At 31.2% G+C, this 14,870-nt stretch overlaps 1 protein-coding gene across 1 annotated transcript; it reads right to left on the bottom strand.

Moving 5' to 3' along the window:
- Positions 1–1,733: 1,733 nt before the first annotated feature.
- On the bottom strand, positions 1,734–7,777 carry LOC124827828 (26S proteasome non-ATPase regulatory subunit 13 homolog B). Its single transcript, XM_088100586.1, has 6 exons — positions 7,576–7,777; positions 6,099–6,545; positions 4,053–4,133; positions 3,708–3,904; positions 3,507–3,606; positions 1,734–2,256 (listed from the first exon to the last, which is right to left on the bottom strand). Exons 1-6 carry the CDS (start codon positions 7,723–7,725, stop codon positions 2,071–2,073), a joined length of 1,161 nt encoding a protein of 386 aa, XP_087956712.1. The 5' UTR covers positions 7,726–7,777; the 3' UTR covers positions 1,734–2,070.
- Between the last annotated feature and the right edge of the window lie 7,093 nt (positions 7,778–14,870).

Here is a 14,870-nt window from a genome sequence, read left to right as displayed (position 1 = left end):
GGAACAGAAAAAAACAAAAACAAAAAACTCAAAAGTTTCTCCTTCTTCTTGGAATTCATTAGGCAACTAAGACCATAAAAAGAAGTATTGCTCTCATAATGAAAAGCACTTCCAACAAAAATTGAATTAGACTAAGTGAGTAACTAAATCTTACAGATGTTACAGTCTGGTCTACTACCTAGTTACAATTAATTGTTTTAAACTAACCAGTACAACTCAACCATGTTGCTATAAGAAAAAACCAGAAGGGAGCCAAGAAATAAAATAATCGTCTATCCTTTTTATTTCTTCACAGAAATTGGACCACAAGTCACGGTAACAAAGAAAACGTTGTATTACATTATAACTTATTCTTACAGTATTTCATAACAATCATGTTATAACATCATTATTCATTATTATATTTATGTGTTATAATAAAATATTTTATTATTGCATTTTGTAATATAATAATTTATAATATGGTTATAATTAATTATTGTTGCACACAGACATAATGAACTGCAACAATTTTATAGGAATTATGATGTTTGAAAATATAAAAGATAAAAAAAAAGTATGTTATATGAAAAAATTTTCATTCTATTTTATTTATATTATTATATTTTGTTAAGCATCCACGTAATTTATATATAATAAAAATGTGATGAAGTTTTAAATATTTTTTAAATTTAAATAATAATTAAATATATTTTAATCCGAAATTTTTTCTGAAAGTCAATTTAATTAAAAAATTATAATAAACAAATATTTTCAATCCAAATTATATATTTAATAGCATAATTTACCAGAGAGTTATATATACTTTGATACAAAATTAGATATGTTTTAAAGTTTGATACAATTTAATTTTTAATCTTTAAAAATTAATAAATAAGATACTCTTAAACTTTAAAAAATAAATAACTAAGATTCTCTTAACTGAATTTGGTCTATTTACGTTTCATTTGTCTGGAACATGTTTAACATAACACATAACAAAAATTAATATAATTAGATTATAAAGATTATATCTATTAACTTTTAAAATTTGCAATAAAAATATATGAAAATTTAAAACATAATCGAGATTTTGAAACTACAAACTTATGTATCCCTTTACTTTTCATAAATGCATATATCAATTATTTGTATTTATAAAATAGATTATTATCAACCTTTACTTTTATTTAAAAAGAAAAATCATTCTTATATTCAATCTGACTTCTACGTAAATTTCCACTCTGCCTTCTAATTATCTTCTTCTCAATGCATCATTTTCTTTTCCTCTATCTGCGTCTTCTACTATAGATTTAATTGATATTTTCTTACGGTTCATATTTCTGATTGGACTTATCATGAACGTAGCAATCATATTTCAAATGAAATGGCAAATCCTCCATAAATTCATTCATTCTTTCACGAATATTTTGTTTTTTAATGCAAACGACCACTTATTCATACCGCAAAGCATTTCAACCAAACATTTCGATGAAAAATGCTAGTAAAACACAAACTTTAATTCCTAATAAATTTTAACCTAAAAGGAAAAGGTATGTTCAACAAAGTGTTAACATTTATCATCTCTATCACCATTCGAGTCATTTGATCAATTTATTGCTGTTACAAGAAAACAGCCTCGCACAAAAATAACAGAAGTTGGAATAACAGACGGAAGATTCAGCTCATAGCAAGTACCACCCAATCAAAGTGAGGAAAAATTGGGCAAAAGAACGAAGATGAATGCTTTGGACTGTTCAATGAAAAATACTTGTAAAAGTCAATAAAAATGGCCGTATCAAAGAAAATTCCAGATACATAGTCTGTCATTTACTCTAATGCGTAAAAACAGCGAGGGTGGAAATGAGTTACCATGTCTGTAAGTTTGCAAGCATAGAACCAACAATTTCTCAGCCAAGTACAAGGGGATGCTCTTCCAGCAATCACTCAGAAAGCAGCTGGTAACCCAAATAAAGCATACAAAGTTGGCCCCATGTCACTTGGAAGTCTCCTCATCTTTTGTCGCCTTAGGATGTGTTCTCTTTAACCTAAGAAATTGTTACAAAGGGCAGAAAACAAATAAAAGAAAATTCACGATCCGATTAGATCAGGTGTTTCTGCCTCGATGGATAACAATGCAGTGTGTACTTTCCCCGTCCAACTGTCAAGTCGATCCCGTAAGGATTTGATCTGTTGAATACCCAGAACTCTTGGTTGCACCCAGGAAACATGCACTGTGCCCTCAACTTGATCAATTATACCCTCAATTAGATGAACCTGAAAATAAAGAAATTCACTTCCAAGCTTTAAATTTTAAAACGTTATTTGCTGAAACATCTATATGATAATAATAAAGTTCTCAAATGCAGAAATTCAATTAAAGAAACTTCGGATTGCTTTGCTAAGAACAATTCAAGGATGACTAAAATTCTTTGAAACAAGTACACAATACTATAAATACATCAGAATGAAGTTGTCTTATGTACTCGTTGTGATTCAGTTAAGAAGTAAAGTAAGTATTTCTAAACCACTGCCACAATATTCAACAAGATTCTCTGCTTAATCACTGAAAAGGTGTAGAAATACATGTAAAAACAACATTTATTTGAATGAGAAAAAATATCCCACGTCTAAAGCAGCCTCAGGAGGTAATGAAAGGACAAGATGAAACCAACACTAAAAAATTAACATAACAACAATTCAAAACAGCCAAAAATAATGCATTCCGTGCGAAATTCCCAAGATCTATAAAACCTAGTAAAAGACGCAAATGCTCCAAAAAAAAATTAACCTAATACACCTCTTCGCTTTATGTCAACTAAACTGTCCAAATCAACCAATTCACTCGTCCCATTATAACCCACTTTTTAGCAGTTTTCAGGTGATAAAAATAGAGTTAATTGCCAATGAAAACTAAAGAGAATTATCTAATAGAAAATCAAATTCAAAACAGAATACTCGTGTTGCAACATACTACCAATAATATAGCAAGAAGTTATGTATGCCTTAAATGAAATCAAGCATAAAAAGTTCTTAACATGTTTGAACATGCAGGCCATACCACTCACTTCGACAAATCTGCCACCACAAGATGGGAGGTCAGTTTCCGCATAGCAAAAGTATAACATTAGGTGTTGCTTATGTATCACGGTTAATAACTAAAACTCAAAATAATCAACTATACATTTTATGAGTAACAACCAACACAACATAATTCATCAACTGAGTAAGGACATGTCACAGCTCAAGACTCAAGAATATCGTTAGACTATAGTTTATATCTCCATTCCCAAACAAAATATATGCTTAAAAAACACTATGACCACACTATGATTAACTGTCATTATAGGTCAAGCCTTTGTAAAAATAATTTAGACTAAGAAAAATGAGAAGAAACAAGAAAACATCATAAGCTATTTCACATTTACAGAGATGTTTGGGCTGAAAGTGTACTACTTTAAATGGTTGCAAAGAAAATCAAACAAAATTTCTATACTGTTTTCCGTAGAACTTCCAATACAACTTACAGATAAGCTCTTCATTAGGAGATGTTCCACATTCTCTATAGAAAGTTTTGTACGCTCAGCAATTACACTCAACGGAATAGTTCGATCTTCTGAAGGCCGACTGCAAGCAACAGCAATCAGTTGAGTTGGGATGAAAATAAAAAAGGATATAAAATACACCTCAACAGTTGACAACAGTGACAATCTAATTAAATTATACACCTGAATATAATCTCCATCAGACAGAGAATGTTGATCTTCTCCAACAACTTCTGTTCATTTTGAACCAGTGCTGGTTGGGCACTTAAAGCAGCATTATGCACCCGACACAATTCTTGATATCGCACTAAATCACCAGAATTGAATGCCTGCAGAATATAGTAAAGCCATTCCACTTTTGTCCCCAGAAGGCTCTTGATCTGTTTAACATAGTATAGGCTGTGTGAACCAACGTAGTAAAATGATAGACAAAACAGAGTATAGGGTGTGTGAACCAACATAGTAAAATGATAAAAACAGGAAATTTCAGAAAATAGGTGCTCCAAATATTTTGATGTAATTACTCACTATAGGATGGGCAAGTAGCTCTCCAAAGTTGTAGATGTTGTCCCCAAGAAGGGCAGAGAGGGACAAATCAAATGCTAAATCCTAACAAATAAAAAATAGCACATCAATTCATATAAAATCTTCAGATAAATAGAAACAAACCACAAATGAGATAGACAACTACGAACTCTGTGTTACCTCTTCTTATTCCTTATAGAACATTATGCACCTAAATGTATTTATAAACCTCTGATGAAGTTTCCATTTTACTAAAAAAATGCATCAACCTATCTTCAAACTCCTCCACATTAATCTTTCTAAGGATGACACAATAAAATTTGCAATGTTGTGACGATGCCACCAACTAAAAGTAAAATAAGCTAAAAAATTTAATAGATAATAGATAAAGTATTACATAAATGAAGTGGTTAAACACATCAACTACCTTTAATTACAACAGGAGAACTTCACCAAGTCCATACAAAGTATAATTTAGCTACACCATACTCTCAATTTCCTAACGTAAATAATGCGGTCCTAAAGTGCAGGCCAATACAAGAGAAGAGCCCCAACATAAAATTGGACTTCAGCTGCCACGTGATTTATGCTCCATATATATATATATATATATATATATATATATATATATATATATATATATATATATATATATATATATATATATATATATATATATATATATATATATATAAAATGAAGGTTCTTAACATTTCAGATTATTAGTTTTGGATTAGAAACTAAAGATCCATTAAAATCGAAATATGAGAAAAGGGTTTCTGATAATTCATAAAGTAGATTTTATATTTTAATAATTCAATTAGTGCCAAATCAAGAAATCTATTTTTTGTGGTTGTTGAAGGTCTTTTTTTTCGGTTTTCTTCTACATACATACATACATATATATAAAGTTATATATATATATATATATATATATATAACTTTATAGTAGCAAAATGTGATTCAAGAGAATAAATATCACTCCTAAATACCAACACTTGGATGTGCAGAAAACCACACTAATTGTCATTATCAGCCACTGTAAATTAATAAACAGCCTTAGTCATGCTTTTGGAAAGTATCACCATTATCAAGTCCCTTATCATTGTAATCTACCTTCTTCCCCTCCCCTACATATTTTGTTCAAGTGAAAAGACAATTTGCATAATTCAGAAAGAATTGCCATGGCTGCACTGTCACAAACAGCGTTGCCTAATTCAAAAAGGTCTGGCATCCATTGCCATCCACTGTTTGCAGATAAGGAGCTTGATGGATAACAAAAGGAAGCAGTTTGCAAATGAAGAGGGTCAAGATGGAACATTATCTCAGTTTTTATAAAAGGAAAAGGAGGAGCTTCTGAAACTGGAAAGGGGTAATAATAAAAGAATCGAGAAATTAGTAGCAAGGAAGAAATGGAAGAAGGATTGCCAAATATTTATTTGGAAATGTTAAGAGAAAAAGCTGAAGGCGATGCCTCTTTGGATGATGAGAAGAATGATTATATAAGGTTAGAAGAGGGGATCAGGATGAGGATTTGTTTTCCAATGAGTCACTGTGTCTTTAGTATTGCGCTATTGTTACAATCATGAGATTGAGACTTAGATGAATGTTATGAATTTTAGTTTTATGTTGCTTTTGACACTTCTACAGTTTTTTTTTTAATTTGTATGTGTGTGCATATGTATAAACACATTGTCAGACAGGGCTTCTGCCATCCAATGAGTCACTGTGTCTTTGGTATTGCCCTATTGTTACAATCATGAGATTGAGACTTAGATGAATGTTATGAATTTTAGTTTTATGTTGCTTTTGACACTTCTACAGTTTTTTTTTTTTTAATTTGTATGTGTGTGCATATGTATAAAAACATTGTCAGACAGGGCTTCTGCCATAAGCCGTTATGCCAACCACTCTATGTGGCGGATTTTTTGGCTTTCTGTCTCCTTTTGCAATACAAATCATAAATTGACTCAAAAGTAACCAGTATTAGTAAATAGCCATAATTTGAGACAACAGAAAGGGAAATTTGCAACAATTGTGAGGACACACCAGCTTAAATGATTCTGATAGAGACTCCACTGATGTGTATGCCAAATAGAGAAGGGCACTTTTGTAGAACTCAGCAAATTCTTGGCGGGTCTTGTGGTATTGAGATGATACCCAGTAATAGTTAGCATATACAGATGGATCAATATCTGTCATGCTGTCAAGTGTAGTCTTCCCATCTTCCAGGAGTTTCTTGCATTCCTTCTGGTCACCTTGCTCAAGCTTGAATATTGCTATTTGCATCTTAATGTAAAGAATCGGTTCTTCTATGCGCTGCTCTCTAGTGGCCTGCAACTTCTCAATGACCCCTCCAAGATAACCAACAGCAGCTTCCTTTTCAGAATACTGCCGAGAAACTATAACAGCAAAATGTGCAAGCTTCAGAAGGTTGATTTTAGTCTCGAAGTCTGTGATGAAATTGTGATATAATTGAATCAACGCATCACCAGCCTGAAAATTTAAGTAATAACCATTTATGAAACAAAAGAAATATAAATTATAATAAGACTACACACGCATACCTGAAATGAGTATTTGTCTATATGAGAAGCAGAAAGAACTAGCAATACGCACAAACTAACATAACGAATGAATCATCCATAATCGTTAATGGTTGAGTACCATGAATAAACTTGAATAAACTTGGTCTTACCTTCTGGCTGCTTCCAGCCAATGATGTGATATAAAAGTTTGACAGGTTAATGACCTAAATATTTGATGCAAAGATCCCGACTCAAAATAATGCCACCGAGCATGCAAGGGGGGAATTACCATTTCAACCTCTTGATTGGCATCGACAGAATAAAATTGCATTCAGTTTAATTACTTAAGCCATTCCCAAATTTAACAGAGCATGCTTGATCTTGTTTGAAGTGAAACATCCACATTCAGTCCAATGTGGCTAAAGTTCCATTCCATCCTAACGACACTGCCCTCTGATCTTCATGGTCCTTGACTTACCAATCTCATGATCCACACGTTATACCACTATATACCAGGTCGCTAAAAATCATCACTCACCACTCTCCTCAAAATCTAAATAACTAAAACCATAAAACTGGACTCCAAATCAGGTCCCCAAAAATTCACTTTCCAGCAGAACCCTAATTTCACAAATCCCACAGCTCAAAGATTTCAATCCTATAACAACCCCGTCCACGTGCCCCGCCCAACATCTTCCATACCTAACGAAATCCAAACGCAATCCCTGTGAAAAAAGTTCCCATCTTTCCCACCGTTCCAAACACAACAATTCAAGCCCCCCAAAACAAAACCCTAACAGCAGCACAATCACTCTCTCCAGACAACATCACCCCTAACTCCCAAATCAAGCTCAAACCAACAACTACACACACAAAAACAAATTAAACCTAAACCTAACAATTTCTGAAACAAAACAAACCGAGGTACAGTACAGCTTTCCATCAATTACGAGTGCAAAGAGCGAAATAAAAAATGAAGTCAAGAAGAAGAGTGGAACCTGAAAAACAGCGAGTGCGACAAACTGCTCGAGCTTGAGGGTGAGTTGATGCCAGAGCTTCTTCTGGTACAGATCCGCGAGCGAATTGTACCATTCGGCGAGCTCAGGGTGCGCGTTGCGCAGCGATTCCAAGTATTGCAGAGCAGCCATTACGATTGACGCAAGAGAGAAACCCAAAATCCGAAATAAAGAAACTTTATACTGTGCCCTCTTATTTCTTCTCTATTTATACCCTTCTTCTTTATTTTTAAATTTAACAGTTACTTTTCTCTTTCCTCTTTTACTTCTTCTCAAAGAAATGTATCGGGCATGAGTTGGGTTAGATCAACATTGTTGCTTTAGGAAGTCAATTTATTTGTGCATTTTGTAATTTTCTTTATATAAAAATCTTTATTTTACCTTTTTATTCTTAAAAATCAGGGATAGAAAAAAAATCATATATATTAAATTTGAACGTATAAATAAATAAAATTGAATAAAATAAATAATTGATAGTCGATTTCGAATAGTAAATTAAAAATGTATGAATATTCAATCTAAATTTATATTTTAATGTTTATAAATTTATAAATATATTTTAATTTTTAATTTTTTAATATGATAATATTTTGTTAAAATTTAATAAAAAGTTACATAAAATTACAATTCACTATAATAATTATTATTAATATGTCATTTTCTTTTTAAAATTTACTATATTTATATAATTTATTCAAAGTTTAATCATTCTTACAGTCTCTTTCTATATTGGCTTTTTTAAATAGATCCTTTTCTTTCTTCTTCTTTTTTCAATTAGGTGGAATTATTAATTGACATGGCAGATGCAAGATCATATTAAGCTGAGTTATCACCATATTCTGTCACGTCATCATCTTCAACCTTTCCCCAAATTGAAAATCCTAGTCGTCCATGGCAACCACGGAAAAACATCAAATTCAACACCTAGAAAACACAAAAACAGTAGCAACCTTTAATCGCGATCACCATCATCGTGAATCCCAATCCAGAAAACAAAAACTCAAATACCAGAAAACCCAATTGCGACGCCCTAATCGCAAGTCTATTTATTATTGCACAATATTGAACCACTCGCGACAACCATGGCAAACCCTAGAGTCCAAAACTCAGGCCATCGTGATGCAATTGTGAGCATGAGCAACTTCATCGCGAGTAACTCGCACTTCATCACCATGCACACCAACAAGGAAAGCATACCAAAAAGCGAAACCATGAACCCTGATCGAGTTCTCTAATTCGTACATCCAAATCGCGAACTCCATGGAAACCCAAATCCCTTCGTATTTTTCGCGAACCTACAAAGAGAAAGTCAAGCCCCAAATCGCAACAACCAAAATTGCAGCGCTGCCGTCAGCAAACACCATCGTTATGCAAACTCCTTCATGGCACAAGCAACCCTCGCACAACCTTCAACCTGCAAATGAAAAACAAGACCAGACCACCACTAAATCATAGTTCCACCACTCCGAAGGGCTACCTGAACGCGAATTTAGTTTTCAAAAACATCATTCCCAATTTGGTTTTCAGGAACCCTAATTTCATCATTCCTAAATTCAATTTTCAAAAACATAACTCAGCTTAATTTTAATCATGTTAACCAATTTAATGATAGCGACCTAATTACACTGATTTTTCACCTTTAGAAACTTAATTGAGAAAAAAAATATGAAAGAGATTTATTTGAGAAAACTTAACATAAATAGGAACTCTTAGAATGATTAAACATTTATTCAAAATAAAAAAAGTTATTAAAAGAATTTAATTTAATATAAATTTATAATCTGAAAAATTTGACCAATAATAAAAAATTGATTAATTCAATAAATTAAATGGTCACGTATAAATTTTAAAATATTAAATTTTGATTATATTGGATAAGTGGATATAAATCTAATTCAACTTTTCATCTTCACCATTAATGAAAATAATAATTTCAAAATGATGTGATATGAATTTTTTTAGAGTGAGAAAAACTTTTAGATTGTATAATTTTGATTTTTTTTAAGTATATAATTTAAAAGTTATATTTTATATTAAAAAATGGAAAACAGAGTTTAAATGTCACTTCTTTTGTAAATACAAAAAAAGTAAAATAAAATAATAATTAAAAAACTTTAAAATTGTAGGTGCTTTTATGTCTTTTACATAGAGGTGCACGAAATAACCATGCAAGTGTAAGAAGAAATATATCTTTCTTCTTAGGAAACTATCTAACTTGGGCTTTGTGCACCTTGGTAAGATCTAAGGTACTTTCTTCTTGTATTTCAAAATTTTCTTCTTACACCTTCAAATTTTATTATGATTATAATTTTATCCTTTAAAATATATAAATAAAATATAAAATAAAATAGGTAAGCAGTAATTACTCCTTATCAAACATATTTACTGTGATGAAGTCTTATATTTATTAACGAACTTGCACTCCAAGTCATTTTGGAATCAACGTATTTTCTTTCTTCTTCTCTTAACACCAACATTCAACTTCTTCTCCTTTGTCTTACTTCTCTTTCTTTCATCTCATCTCGTTCATCTTCGTTTAGGTACATGCATGTATTTGTTTTTGTTGGTTATAATCTTCGATTAGCTTCGATTAAAATTTTATATTTATTTTTATTATATTTTGCATGAATCTCGTTTTTTTAGATAAAGTGATTATTATTTTCTACCGTTATAAAATAGGTTATATTTACTAATTTTATATTAACAAATTCATTTACAAAAAAGTTGTCTTTTACCGGTGATAGATATCATATCGTTTATCCATCGTTACTTGAGGCTTGGGCATGGTCATATTCTTATGTCAGTAGGATTCAAGCATTTGTAGAGTTGATGAACGTCAATACTGATTATGTAGACTTGCACCAGGACTGATATTTGTGTTATGTAAACAGATTATACAAATGAAAATATTAATTACGAAATTGTTTAATTACAAACATTATTCTGAAGTTCAAAATAGTGATATACATAATAAAAACATTGTTAGCCAAATGATGATAAATGTTTGTCGTGTACATTGCGACATCCTCTACTGTTGGGTGTATGTTCTTCAAACGACGCACGAGCTATCTATAATGTCTCATTAGTCCGATCCCAGACTACAATGTCCTCACTCACACCACGACAATCAACCATCATTTGTAAGATTGTCATAATGCGTTTGATAAAGGCCTACAATGATGATAAGAACAAGTTAATTAACATTGTTTAATATCATAAACACATAAACATTGTACTGTTACATACCAACATACCAACATACCAACATACCAACATACCAACATACCAAATTCTGACTCCAATCACTTGCGAATTAGAATGCCATTTGGAAGATGTTGATGAAGTCGAGGTATGAGACTCGATCGGTCGTCCTCAGAAGCAAAAGAAATATAAGGTTGGGATACCTTTCTGAACCACTAGAGATATCCCTCAACACATGTAGATGGAGAGGACGTCGTTGGGACATTCACTAATATTAGCACAAAGCTGAAGAGATGAAGTTTTGATGATGCCTCAAAGTCAAGTCTCAAGTTCTCTTGTCACAATAAGATCTTCATGAAGACTTGTTTTGTGTTAAAGCTTTTGTAATGTAGTAGTTTGATGTATAGGATGTGGTTTATCTTTGATTATATGTATTGTTTGTCTTAGGTTGCGTTTAAGTGCGTTTTGAATCAAGAAAACCTCATTTTATACTCAAGATAATTGATTACAAACTAACGATAATCGATTATCACGAGAAATTATGAGACTTTTAAGCAAGCTTTTGACCATTGTGCATTCATTAATGCATAATCGATTACCATAAGTGGATAATTGATTATTACACATTAAATAGCTGACAACGAATTTTTGGAGATATCCTTGAGTGAGATCTTTATAAATTAGATTTAGACTCTAATTCTAATATACGAAATAAGTTTATTTTGAATTTCTTATCTACTGTGTGTTGTGATAAGTGTTTTAGGGTTTGTGTAACCCTTGTGTTGTGGCTTTAAGAACTTGGTGTTGGCATAAAGCGAGAACTTTCACTAGGAGATTGATTGAGTGTTGTTGTTGTTGTTGCTGAGTCGAAAGTTTGTCATCCTTTGTGAAGATTCAAAGGATGTGTTCATCCTTTGTGAAGATTCAAAGGAGGTGGTCATCCTTCGTGAAGCATTCGGAAGAGGTGTTCATCTCTTGTGGGTAAAGGGAAAGTGAGTTTCATCTCTTGGGGTAACAAGAGAAATGTTTTAACCTTAAACAATTTTATTTCTTTGTGATTGTAAAAATTTGTTGGTTTGTGATTAACAATTGGATGCAGGATCTATGTGATCCGAACCAGTATAAAAATCACCTGTGCAATTTTCTCTCTTCCTTACTTTTTAATTCATTTAAATTGTTTTTAAGGAATTTATATTTTTACGAGAAATTATTAAAGATATTATTTGCGATAAGAAACCAGTTCACCCCTCTAGATTTGTTGAACGCGCTAACCATTTCGCTGCACCGCTCTAACAACCTACACGTGCTCAGTGAAGCATAACCAAAATTATCAATTGTTGTTAAGTCAGTCTCTAGAATAACATTTAGCAAATCCAAGATAAGATGCTTATACCCAAATTGTTTTAACACACATTCAAACAAATGACGGTGTACAATCTCAACCACTTTAATTTAGCCAAAGAATATATCGATTGCTAGATGTGGATGACTAATTTGATGTGATTCACATGGGTCCAGATCACCCCATCATATGTTAAGGCATCCAAATGTGTCTTGGTCTAATGTAGGCTGGAAAGTTGTCTCTTTGTCAGAAAATGTGTGGCTTGAGGCATACCATCATCATAACTAGCCAAAAACTGCTTCCTTCCCATCCTAAGAAAGTCATCGTATATCCAACTCCACAAAAAATTAAAAATATTCTTCAATAATTAAATAATAATAAAGGAAATCAAAGTGTAAGATATATTTGTACCTGTAAAAGAGTCATATATCAAACTAATTGTTTTGTCTCTACAATGCTAGTATCTTCAAGTTGCTCGCACAAATAGGCAAGTGCAACAACTCTTTAGATATATCTGTCACATGACTGCAGTCTTTGAAGAGCATCAAGTACGATACATGAATGAATGTGATGCTCTTATCCGTAAAAATTGTGTATCCAACAAAATTCAACAAATAGGCTCGTGTGACGTACTCCCATTAGGTTCTTATAATAGTCGTTATATAGGAGGTCTCTAAACCAATTTAGTCTTACTTGGGGACCGTGACATTACCTCAACTCAAATGTAGCCCTCACGCAATCCACACCCAATGGGTCCATGAGGGTTTCCAAAGTCGCTTCAAATTTTAGGACTTCATTCGGACATAATTGTCCCATTACAGATAGACGTAACATGTCATGTAGTGTGATGGTCATCTCACCAATAAAAGCATTAAAAGTGTTTGTCTCTCTATATCATTTTTCAAGAAACATTAATATCAACTCCTTGTTGACATAATCATAATAAATATTGCATAGAAACATCAAACCAAAATTTATCACAAAATTCTGAACAATCATATGACATGTTCCAAATTTGTTTAATTTATTTTCATGAGAGATTAACTTTATCTTTCCTGGATCCTAGACAAAACAACTGCATGAAAATTTGAAACAACTCATAAGCTAATATATATATATATATATATATATATATATATATATATATATATATATATATATATATATATATATATATATATATATATATAATGGTTTTTGAAATCTAATATAGTACTTAACTTGATTTCAAAATCCAGTTAAAGAGTTAGTTGGATTTTAAAATTTAATAATCAACCAAAATTCAAGGTTTCTTTAATTAGATTTCAAAATTTGGTACACAATTCTAAACTGAATTTCAAAATTTGATATTCAATCCTAAATCTTCAAATCCATAATCCTAAATCTCCAATTCTCTTTCGACGTTTACAAATTTTTATAAATGTACTAAAGGAATGTGTACCGTGTTTGTTGCACGAATTGCTTGAAGGTTGAATGTAGATTGTAAGATGCACAAGGGATGTCTTATATAAGGGGTGATGGAGAGGAAGAAGACTTTATGGGTGGGTGGTACGGTGTTAGGATTAAGAGAAAATAATGAATGAGTACAAGTGGATGGATAAGATAAATAAAAGGAGAGAACTTTTTGTTTTACATAATTAAAATGTAAGTTCAGTGATTTAGAAAAATTTGGAGTTACAGGAAGAAAGCCCCAATATCTAATTTCCATTATACCAAAAGAAATTTCGTTTTGCACCTCCATGATTTTTCTTTTGCTCTCCATAAATATTAAAATCTCTATTTTACCCTTTAGAGTTTGAAGTTACTGAACAAGAGTTCATACTTCTATAGGTCAACTATATAGGAAGTTGTTACTAAAGTAGAATTCATACGTCTCATTAATATTATCCAAACAATTATCATTTAAATAAAAGTATTTTTAAAATAAAAATATCGAAAAAATCAAATTATACTCAATTTACCTTTTACTAAATTAAAATTGAAAAAGTTAATTTCAATCAAACTTAACATTTTGAACTTAAATCCAAACGCACACATAGAATTGGAAAAGAAAACCATGTGCAATATAGCATATACCTAAAACTAATATGCATCAATCACGTGATAAGACCTAACTTCGTCACCAAATCTGAAGATGAATATTAAAAATTTTTAAATCAATTTTATTTAACAGTTTCTTTACTTTTCAGGTATCCAGTGAATATACAATTATGATTTTTTTTTCTCAGTAGATTTTTTTCCTAAAAATATGATCTCTAATTTATTTTTAAAATTTTGATATTTCTTTTTCCTTTCAATCATACGCGTGCATTTTCATAGTTTAACTTGTAAACATCACCCTGTTATTTTTAGGTAAACTAATTAATTTAAAATGTTTTATGAATTTATTAAAAACAGGTTCAAATTATTACGATTATACACATAATAAATAATTTAATTTATGTACCCAATATATACTGTTAACATTGGTTTTATACGAATCTAAATGATCATTTTTATTGTTTAGTTGTTCTCAACTTTCCTCAAACATAAAAAAAAGAAAAAAAGTATAATAATTCTATCTCGAATTCCTCGTGACAAATAAAGGATGTGGACATAATTATATTTTATATTCACACGTCTTTTTATTTCGTATTATTATAAAAATGTATCTCATTTTTAAATTAAATTGTAGAATATAATTCCAATAAAAAAATATGTCAAAGTTTATGTAAAATATTTTCTTAACAAATAA

The sequence above is a fragment of the Vigna umbellata genome, chromosome 10 (assembly GCF_029865625.1).
Source record: "Vigna umbellata cultivar VRB3 chromosome 10, Vumbellata_1.0, whole genome shotgun sequence".
In the NCBI taxonomy this organism is placed as follows: Eukaryota; Viridiplantae; Streptophyta; class Magnoliopsida; order Fabales; family Fabaceae; genus Vigna; species Vigna umbellata.
The sequence above is the reverse complement of the archived record's forward strand: the minus strand, read 5'-3'. Positions and strand labels throughout refer to the sequence as shown.